The sequence below is a fragment of the Tenrec ecaudatus genome, chromosome 4, assembly GCF_050624435.1.
Source record: "Tenrec ecaudatus isolate mTenEca1 chromosome 4, mTenEca1.hap1, whole genome shotgun sequence".
Lineage (NCBI taxonomy): Eukaryota > Metazoa > Chordata > Mammalia > Afrosoricida > Tenrecidae > Tenrec > Tenrec ecaudatus.
The window spans coordinates 792,776-802,982 of NC_134533.1; the positions used below are offsets into that span (position 1 = coordinate 792,776).

General features: G+C 64.0%; 2 protein-coding genes across 5 annotated transcripts in view; one reads left to right on the forward strand and one right to left on the reverse strand.

Moving 5' to 3' along the window:
- The window catches only part of DEAF1 (DEAF1 transcription factor), a 29,018-nt gene extending 27,283 nt beyond the window's left edge, over positions 1 to 1,735 (reverse strand). The window contains exon 1 of one of the 4 annotated variants that reach the window (XM_075545146.1): positions 386 to 1,735. In XM_075545146.1, coding sequence (XP_075401261.1) covers positions 386 to 674 — 289 coding nt within the window. In that variant the 5' untranslated portion in view covers positions 675 to 1,735. The remainder of the gene's footprint in view (positions 1 to 385) is intronic. The other 3 variants (XM_075545145.1, XM_075545147.1, XM_075545148.1) reach the window with 3 other exon arrangements.
- On the forward strand, positions 770 to 7,663 carry TMEM80 (transmembrane protein 80). Its single transcript, XM_075545149.1, has 5 exons — positions 770 to 1,585; positions 4,569 to 4,585; positions 5,169 to 5,262; positions 5,395 to 5,487; positions 6,632 to 7,663. Exons 1-5 carry the CDS (start codon positions 1,567 to 1,569, stop codon positions 6,835 to 6,837), a joined length of 429 nt encoding a protein of 142 aa, XP_075401264.1. The 5' UTR covers positions 770 to 1,566; the 3' UTR covers positions 6,838 to 7,663.
- The last annotated feature ends 2,544 nt before the right edge of the window (positions 7,664 to 10,207 follow it).

A 10,207-nucleotide genomic window follows, 5' to 3' on the forward strand; every position in this document is an offset into this window, starting at 1 on the left:
TGAAGGGGGCGGGGTTGGTCACATCACATGTGTACACAGAGGTGCAGAGATGATGTATGGGTAAAAGGATGCAGATGTGCAGGTAGAAGGGGGCTGGTCACATGGGGTAGGTGTACAGGTAAAAGGGGGTGGGGCTAGTCACGCAGGTCAGGTGTGCAGGCAGAAGGAGGCGGGGCTGGTCATAAAGGATGTATGCACGAAAGGGGGGTACCTGCAGGTCACATGTGGCACCTTTGCAGGGCGAATGTGCAGGCGGGCCAATCACTTGAGGGGGTGTGTAGACAGACATGTAGGGCAGGTGTGCAGGTACAAGGGGGCGGGGCCCGCACGCGGGAAGGTGTACAGAGCAGGTCACTCAGGAAGCAGGCGCGCGGTGGACACTTGCCTGCGAAGGCGGCAGCTGCGGCGGCCTCATCGGGGCCAGGCAGGGCCTCGGTGCCCATGTCCATGTGCCCGGACTCAGCCGCCATCACCGCCACGGCCGTCACGCGCTGTGTCTCTCGCTCCGCTTCAGAGTCACCGTCTTCCTCCGAGTCCTCGTCCCTGCTGAGCACCGGCTCCTCCGTCTCGCTCCCTGCTGCGGCCGCGGCCGCCGCCGCCACAGCGGCCGCGGCCGCCACCGCAGCTGCCTCGGCCAGGCCCAGCTGCTTGGCCGCCGAGTCCGAGTCCTCCATCCGGACTCCGCCGAGCCCGCCCGAAGGCGCCCGCCGAGCCGCACCCGAGGCCGCCCGAAGGCCGCACGGAGCCCAAAGCGGGGCCTCGGGAAAGCGCACGCCGAGCCCGGCCGAAGCGGCACCAGCCCCCGGCCGAGCGGAGCCGAGGCCGCGCGAAGTTACTTCCGAGTCGAGTCGAGCCGAGCCTTCCCGAAGACAATCGCCCGGCCGAGCCGAGTGCGCCCGAAGGCGAACGCCCAGTCCAGCCGAGGCCGCCCGAGTACACCTGCCGAGGCCAGACGAGACCGCCCGAGCGCCCAGCCGGAACACGGGCCGAACCGCCACGAAGCGGCCCAGTTGAGCCGACAGCTAATACGCCGGAACCGAGGAGAGCCGAAGCTCTCCGAATCGAAAACCCGAGTTAGTCCGAGACCACACGAGAGTTTCCGAGCGGCTCTGCTCCGGCCTTCCTCGGGGCCTACAGGGCTGAGGACGTTGCCGCCTCCGGCCGACAGGGTCGACCGGCTCTGGGGCTGGCACTTGCCGACCTCAGACACAGCTTGGCCTCGGGGGAAAAAAAAATCCTGTGCCCAAGGATTCGCAGGCCCTCGCCGCGAGCTGGGCGCGAGCCCCCCCGCCCCCCACCCCCGAGGCTGAGCCGAGCTCAGCCGAATATTCCCGAGTCCGAATCCTCCCGAGGCTCGGCTCTTCACGGCCTCCTGTCCGAAAGTGCCCGAGCACTGCCGGACAGACTCCTCGGGCCTCGGCCCCGGTTCGGCTGTCAACTCCTTGTACCACGGCTCGGTCGGGCTCCTTCGGGAACAGAAGCGAAAATGGCCGAAGAGCAGCGAAGAGCGCGAAGCCGAGAGGCTGCCGGGATCGCGGCGGAGTCGGCGGGAGGGGGCGGGGCAAGATGGCGGCCGCGAGGCGAGGTGAGCGGGCTTCGCCGCGCCGGCTGCGGGACTCGCTGATGCGGGCCGGCCGGGCGCGGGTCTGGACGGCGGGGCCTCGGGCGGGGACCCCAGGGACTGGTAGGACGTTCGGGCCAGCCGGGCGCTGCAGTGTTCTTCCTGTGGTTGCTGGGCAGGGTGTTTCGCGCTGCCTCTGAGCTGCGCGGCCACGGCGCTGCCTAGCTGCGGAACCTTTCCATCCCCCCGAAGCCAAGCCCTGAGTCCCCTCCCCTGTGCCCACTCCCCCCATGCCCACACTGCCACTACTCACTCTGTGCCACGCCCCCGTTTCCATCTGTGCCTCCTGCCCTGTGCCCACCCACTCAAACGCCCATTCATTCCCCTGCCCCGTGCCCGCCCCCGGCTTCCCATGCCTCTCCCCGGCCCCTTCCACTCCTCTCTCCTATCCTCCGTGCCCACCTCCTTGTCCGCGCTCTGGACTTGCTATTCCGATTCCTCTCGGAGGGAGGCCCCGTCGTGTGTACACTGCTCACCCCTTCATCTGCGGAGGGACACTGGGCTGTGTCCACTTTGGGGCCTTGGTCGGTGCTGCTGCAGGGTCATCTTGTGCACTGTTGTCTGTGTGGTGGACATGGCTTTAGTTCGCTGGCCGATCTAGGAGGGACCCCCAACAGTCCCTGGAAAAATGGAATGAAAGGATAATGGGATTTCCCCAAACATTTTGAAGCCCGTGACATACTTAGGAGTGAAAATTGCTGGGCCCTTTGTCCTCAGAGTCAAGAGCCGCGGTGGCACTGGGAATTAAGCACGGGGGCTGCTAACCCAAGGTTGGAGGTTCCAATCCACAGCTGCCTTGCAGGAGAAAGCAGAGGCCATGAGCTACTGTCAGAATTACAGCCTTAAAAGCCGACGGAGCAGCCCGTACACCAGCACTTCTCAACCTGTGGGTCAAGACCCCTTGAGGATTGAACAACCCTTTCACAGGGATCCCCCGATTCATAACAGTAGCAATATTACAGTTAGGATGTAGCAACTAAAATGATTTTATGGTTGGGAGTCATGAGAACACGAGGAACTATATTAAAAGGTCAGGGCATTAGGAAGGTTGAGAACCAGTGACCTACACGAACCCTCACACCATCATGCCAGAGTGGTCTGTCGCATGAGACTGGGTATGTTGACCATTCTCCCCCTACACCGTTTCCATTTCCTGTCCCTCTGAAGGGGCTGAGTGCGGCTTTTCCTCCATAGCCTGACCCCAGCGGCGTTTTGAGCAGAGGTGTCGGCTGCTGCCCGTTCCAACCCAGTGACCCCTTGTACAACAGAACCAGGCACCTGCTTCATTTAGTGAGACACACCCCATGCTTGGGCAGAGAGGCGTGGCACTCGTCCCCCTCCCGCCCAACCTCTACTACCCCCTGTGCTCCCAGCCACCACTTGACCATCGAGTCCATGCGGACTCACAGCCACCTTAGAGCACAGAGGGGCACTGCCTCTGAGAGCAGAAAGCCTCCTCTCCCCTTGCAGAGCCTGGCACCTCTCCCCCTTGCAGTGCCTGGCACCTCTCCCCCTTGCAGTGCCTGGCACCTCTCCCCCTTGCAGTGCCTGGCACCTCTCCCCCTTGCAGAGCCTGGCACCTCTCCCCCTTGCAGAGCCTGGCAGGTCCAATCTGTTGACTTTGTGCTAGCAGCTCACCCAGGACAGCTCCCGAAAGTGTGCAGCCTCTGCTGCACCAGGGCCCCTCTCTGCCCAGCACTCCTTTACACTGTAACTGGAGGTCCCTCGGGCAGGGTGGCCATTCACACAGCTGTGGAACATTCGCTGTCCACGGCGGCTCCCAATGGGCCCCCATGGGGAGACTGAAGAGCCGTGGGAGTCGAGGCAGGTGCCCTTCCGGGAGGGCTGTGCTGAATTAGGTTGGATTCATTGACAAAGCCCACAGCCAGCTCAGGAGCTGGTCGCACATCTGGCAGCTTAGCCCAGAGGCCAAGGGGGGAGAGCGTTTTTAGTACCACATCTCACCTCTGCCCCACCTGTTCCAGCCAGGCGCCCAATAGTCACCCGAACTGTTGGTTCAGGAAGGCTAAGACGGGCCCTGCAAAGCTGGAGCAGCCTATCGGAGCCTGCCCCCCTCATGGGAATTACTGAAGACCCAGTTGTGATGGGTCCCCACTCCCCCCCAAGTCTGTTACAACAGGCAAATAAATTTGAAATATCTACCCCCAAGGCATGCTGACACACAGTGGAGGGGTTCGAGAAACAACTGCAGGTGTCCAGGTAGCCACGCCCACCAGTTAGGGCCTGTTGACCTTGGCTCCCAGAACCCCTGCTGTGAAGACACACACACATACACCCCACCACCGCGCAAGCCCGCTTCCCCACAGGAGTCAGCAGAGGCCTCAGGGCCAGCTTTCCCTTTCTGCCCCTCAGAGCCCCACTGGGGCCCGTGGTGCGGGGATTGCCCCAGGTAGGGTTTGTACTGACTCAGGGCTCTGGGGGATGTGCTTCCTGCCACTGCCATGCCCCCAGCCCACGCAGGAAACGACCACAGGCGCTCCGAGGGCGAGTGTCTCAAATGCATAGCCTCGAACTTGGAACCGTCGTGGCTGGGGCACAGCCACAAAAGTTTCGTGTCTGCACGATGCAAAGGCAGACTGCCCTTCAGGAAATTCTTCTTTGGGGAAGGGTATTTGAAGCAATGAATAAAACCTCACAGGAAAGCAAATAGTATTAGTAGTGGAAGCTGCTTCTTACAGACCGGGATCACAAGAGGCCTGCATGTGAGAGAGAAACGGAGAGGAGAGCTGTGAGCTCCAGGTATCCCGCAGGCGGCCTCCAGAGCCTTGGCCTGGGCCAAAGAGGTGGGGGTGTCCCCTGGTGGGCGAGGTGGGGCCCTGCACCAGCGGGCAGGCCCATGTGGGACTCCTGATGGAGAGGTAGTGGAGGGCAGGGTCTCGGTGTCCTTGTGGGCTTGCTGGCCACTCAACGACATTTTCTCTTGCAGGCAGCTCCTCCACGGTGGTATCCTTCTGCTGGGCCTGGCCTGGCCTCCAACTGCTCCCCACCTCTTCTTCCCCCACCTCCTTCATCCCAGCATGTCTGGGGGCAGGGGCTCACACAGGGATTGAGAGCATAGCTCTCACAGGAAGATAACCCTCAGGGACAGTGGGGAAAGGGGTGCCACGTCTCCCAAGGCCAGGAGATGAGGTCGAAAGGCAGGGTTTAGCGTCAGTGTGCCAGGTCCAGGGCTTGGGGCGGGTGCTCGCTTTCCCCCTCCAACTTCTATTGGCCAGGGTCAAACAGTGGCCTTCCACGGAGCTCCAGGTGGTGGGGAGAGGGTGATGTCAATTGAAAGAGTCACTTAGTGGGCATGTATGTGTGGGGAGAGGGGGCGGTTCTGGGTGGCCCTGGGAGTAGGAGGGCTTCCTCTGGCCGGCAGCCTGTCCTGCAACCCATGGACCCATCCGGAGCAAGGTGGCCGGGGGATGCACCCGTGGAAGCAGGTGTGAGCCCAGATGGACCTGTGTGTATGTGTGTGGCAACCAGGCAGGGGCCCTGGGAGGGCGCAGTTCTGCAAGTTGCCTCCTTGACCGCCTGCTCCCAGCTCTCGTCGGTGCCCCTGCAGATGCTGCTGTACCTGAGCGGGGCCTTCAGTGCCTTCCACCTCCTGGCCACGCTGCTGCTGCTGCTCTACAAGAGTGAGGGGCGGGGCCTTCTGCACCTTCCACCTCCTGCCTGGGCGCCTACAAGGGCAGAGGGCGGGGCATGGGCTAGGCTGGGGGCGGAGCCGCTGGCTGGCCGCCCGGGCATCTCCTCTCTCCTTGCTCCAGGTCAGGTGTTCAGCTACCCACAGCGCTACCTGGTCCTTGATCTGGCTCTGCTGGTGACGGCGGGGGTGCTGGAAGCTGCGGGGCTGTACTTGGGTGAGTGGACAGAGGGAGGAAGGGAGACCTCCGCAGTGGCCCCCAGCCTTTGGGGTTTCCTGCTGAACTGCTCACAGGATGCTCGCTACTGTCAGACCAGATGCACTGGCTGATGGAGCCGGGCAGTGTGCGGGTTCGTCCCCACTGCACCAGGACTGAGGCAGCCCACGACAGCCAAGATGGAGGCCTACAGCCTCCCGACCTTCAGCCCAGCCACGAAAATACAGCTGCTGCAGGCTCAAGCAGAACAGAAGCAATAAGCAATGCCAGATGCTGCTTACCTGCCGCATGGCTCTGCCTCCTGGTCTCGCCCTACCCCCTACCCCACCCCCGCTTGCCAGTGAGCCTCAGAGCATTGCCAACCGGAATGTTGGACAGGTGACAGTTCCAACATCAGGCATTTCCCAGGAGGTGTCAGCACCCCATCCCCATTTAATGTGAGGAAACAGGCACAGCAAAGTTAGAGCCTGCCACCCCCAAAGCCCCCCTCAACCTGTGCTATTAACCCCTTCCCCCACCGCCCCAGGGCAGGAGCCTCACCCCTACAGGTGGAACAGGTGGCCCAGAGTTGTCATTTGCAGGGACTGACCAGAGGGGACTTCCTGGTGCCTGGTCCCTCCCCCACCACACCAGCCCGGGATCAGTCCACTCTTGGCAGGTCTGTGTGTGTGAAGCATGCTGGGCCATGGCACCCTAAAACACCCCTGGCAAGTCCGCAGCCGCTCTCCCGCGCACTGTGCGATATGCATTAGGCAGAAGCAGCAAGTGTGTAGCCAGGGGTGTGTAGAGATAATCACCTCCCTGAACAGCCCCAGTGGGGATGAGGCAGACCTGCCTCCCCTGGGCTCTCTCTGCACCCTCCCAGGGGACCTGCGTCCACCCCCAGGGAAGCAGCCCCTTCTGACCTGGCCTGCTCTTTGGGTGGGCGCTAGCAGTGGTCCAGCCAACAGGGTGCCCCACCCGAACTCTGCAGGAATGGAGAGCTGTAACCACAGGCAGGATGGTTGTGCTCAGGTCCAGGCTGTTAGGCTGAAGGGATCTGAAGACAGAGGTGAAAACAGAGGGTTGCCCACCTTCACCTGGGGCAGTGCCTGGACAGCCAGCGGCCTCCTACTGGGTCTCAGACCTCCTCTCCCTTCCACAGGCACCAAGGGTAACCTGACGGAGGCTGAAGGGCCGCTGGCCGTGAGCCTGCTACTGACAGTGGGCTCAGGCCTCCTTTCCACCTACTTCCTGCGCTGGCAGACCCTGGTGCTGTGGGCGGACACAGCCCTGGGTGCCACACGCCTGGCTCTCCACGGCCTCGAGGCGGCCCTGCAGGTGGTCACCATTGCTGCCTTCGTCAGCTAGACAGCTGCCCTGCGTCTCTGGCAGAGCCTCTGAGACCTGCTCCCCCTGAGCCGAGAGGATGCTCCTGCTGGGCCCCACCGGTCCATCAGGCTGAGGGCGGGGGGCACGTAGAAACCAGGGAGGGTGCATGGCCATGGCCAGCAGGCAGGGTCAGGACCTCCTGCTGATGAACTCCTCTAGATCATGGCCGTGGTAGCTGATGGGTCATCGGCTGAAGGTCTGGGCAGCTGAGGGCCCATGCTGACCACCAAGGCCCAGGGGTGGTTCACTCTCAGGAAGGCAGGGCCCGCAGGCCAAGTCACTGCCACAGGCTGGACACTCCCCAAAGGGGCTCCCCACCAGCTTGCTGGTGCTGCTGTCCAGTGAGGATGGGCCTGTTCTCCCCCAGCATCTCCGTGCTGGCGCTGAAGATGGGCGCATCCCCCACTCAGGCCCCAACCAGCACAGTCAAAGGTCAGCCTCTGCCCTCCTACCCCCGTGGGGGCAGGCAGCACTGGGACCTGACACTAGGGCAGATGCCCCACTCACGCGCAGCTCAGCCAGGGCAGTGGCACCTCTCCTCTTTCCAGTGAAACACAATTCCAGCACAGCCTCAGCGGCCCCACCACAGCCCCAGGGAAAGGCCGGAAGAAATGGGGCCCCTCAGCCACCCCAGGGCCTTGCTGGCTCTGACTGGCCACCTAGAGAAGCCTGGCTGTGCGCACCCATGTCCGTCACGGACAGCCTGCACACCAAGCTGGTTTCGGTGTCCCCGCTGTCCCCAGCGAGCCTTCCTCTGGAATCGGGGCCTGTTCTCCCCTCACCGAGTGCTTAAATAAAGAAACGCTTGCACCAGCTGAGTTTCGCCTGAGTCAGCTGCCCCTGACCAGCCGCAGCAATGCCCCCCAGTGGCTGCAGGGTCTGGAGTTCCCCCTCCTGTCTTGGGGACTGGCCTCCGTGAGCACCCACAGGTCACAGAGGGATTGGGGGGCAGGGTGGCTGGGCCTCTCCACCCACTGCCTGCCTCCCTGCCTGGGGTGGGCTGCAGCTGGGACCACCTGTGGGGCTGGTGGCCAGTGCTGCTGTCCATAACATTTGTGGGCCTGCTCAGCAGAGGCGGGTCAGGGAGTCACTGTCCACCTCCAGCCTGTCCCCTCGGGGCACTGGCCATCCTGGCACCTGGTGAGGCATCCAGGCAGGTGGCTGCTGCTGCGGGCATGACCCATGCCTTCCTGTAGACCCTACCAAGCCAGGACGTCAGGTTGCAAACTCTGGCTCGGCAGCCCCCCTGTGCTGCTACCAGGGCACCCTGCTGGGGCAGGGCCCACAGGACCCCCAGGCCTGTAGCCCAGCCCTCAGCTTCAGGCCTGTAGGTGACAGCCACCAAGCAAGCAGCACCCACCCTGCTCCATGCCTATGAAGCCCAAAGGTAGGGGGGCAACAGCCCGTGGCCTAGAGCCAGGATGGTAGGTCACACTAGGAGCAGGTAGTAGGATCAGGACCTCACAGTGTGGCCCCAGGCTGAGGATGATGGCAGTGCTGGGTCCACACCAGCCCCAGGGCACAGCTGCCCAGCCTTCCAGGGAGCCCAGCCTGCAAGCCCTCAGTGTTCAGTGGCCTCTCCCCACCCCACCCAGGAATTAGCAGAGCCTTTGAGTCTCCAGAAAACTGCCACCATCTCCTCCCTTACCCACCACAAACACCGCCGTGTGTTCTGGCTGACAACCCCAAGGGGCCACTGATTGTAAGCAGTCAGCTAGGGTGGGCAGGGCACCCAATCTGGCTGCAGCCTAGGGTAGGGGCTGAGGAGGGCAGTTCAGATGAGGTGGAAAGGGATCATGTGGTCCCACCACCACCCCAGCCTGCAAACTGGCTCACGTGTGGCCACCTTCCCATCAGGGTGGGGCAGAACCAGGAGGAGGGTTAGGGGTCCCTGCACAGAGGAAGCCACTGGGGGTAGTGGTCTGCCTGCTCCCCAGAGGCAGGTGTGCCCTTCCCTGTTGCTTGGGAGTCGCTGGTGGCAAGATTTTAAGTGTGGCTAGGAGACAGGGGCTTCCACCCGGGAGCTCCGCCCACCTCCATATCCATCTGGGTGGCCTTGGGGACCAACCAGACCTGACAGGTCCACCAAAGAGGGTCCGGGGGACCATGACAACTGCACTCAATACCACGGGGGTGGGGGTCACTGGCCTGTTCTCTGAGGCCCCACCCCAGCGCTGCCTCCCACAGGACCCCACCCCTGGCAGCTGCCTCCCACAGGACCCCTGGCAGGTCCCCTCGCTGACGGGACCTCGGATAGGATCCGTGCAGGGGTGGGGCCGCGGGGCGGCCTGCGGGCGGGGTCTAGAGCCCAGGTTGGGGCGCTGGTGGGCGGGGCGCCCCGGCTCCGCCTCCCGCGCACCCGCGGGGCCTCTGGGTTACTCTGTAACCTGTCGCTCAGGTTCCTTCTCCGCCTGCCCCGCCCGGCGGCCCGCGCAGTATCCCACAGGCCCGCCCAGACGGAGCGCCGCAACCCAGGGGCCCACAGACTGCCTTGGGGACGGACGGGCAGGCAGACGCTCCTGCTGACCGATCGAACGACCGAGCAGAACCAGGGGCCGTCGTGAACAGGTGAGGCGCCCAGCCGTTTTCGGGAACCAGAGCGCCCTGGTCCCCGTCGTTGCCTGCCTGGTGCTTGGGTAAAGGAGCGGACCGAGGGAGCTGGCACAGCTGGCTGGGCCTCAGTTTCCCCGTGGAGTGGGGTGCCGGGGACCGGAGACGCTGCTGGCAGCCCAGCTCACCTGGGCGCTGGCCTGCCCGCTCGTCTCGGGTCTTGGGGCGGCGGCTGCGCAGCCATCCTTTAAACTAGTGGTGGGTGAGTCACAGACCCAGGCAGTGCGCTCCCTGTCCCGGGGCCTGGCGGGGTCCCCAGAATCCAGGGGCCTGGTGGTGGCGGGGGACCTCGGTCCTGCCCCTCCAAAGCCTCCTCTCCCCACTTGGACTGGTCGGCCACCCCTTGGTCGACCCAGCCCTGCCCCATGGCTGCTCCCGTAGGTGCACTTCCTGGGTGCCAGAGCCAGCAGGAAGCCCAGCGGGGAAGTGCAGGGCCGGGTCAGGCTCCAGGTCAGACGTGGGGTACGGTGGGAAGACCCAGGAGTTGCCCTTGGAGGGTGGGCTGGCAGAGACTCCTGGGTGCCCCACCCGCCGCGCCCCTGGCTCCACCTCCCTGCGCAGGGAGGGCTGGGCCGGGACTGTCCCTGGGCACCAGGTGGCTCTGGGCTGGGGGCGGGGCGAAGCAGCTGCAGACCACCTCTACCTCTACCCCTGGGTGCAGCTCCCCCCTGGATGTGCAGGGGGGCGGGGCAGCGGAGCAGGGCCAGAGGGGCCCAACACCCTTTAACCCAGGGCCCAG

Bases quoted from the DNA above. Each gene is read 5' to 3' on its own strand.
- TMEM80 (XM_075545149.1), top strand. The intron at 5,263-5,394 runs GTGAGGGGCGGG...TCCTTGCTCCAG, and splicing joins GCTGCTGCTGCTCTACAAGA to GTCAGGTGTTCAGCTACCCA. The intron at 5,488-6,631 runs GTGAGTGGACAG...TCCCTTCCACAG, and splicing joins AGCTGCGGGGCTGTACTTGG to GCACCAAGGGTAACCTGACG.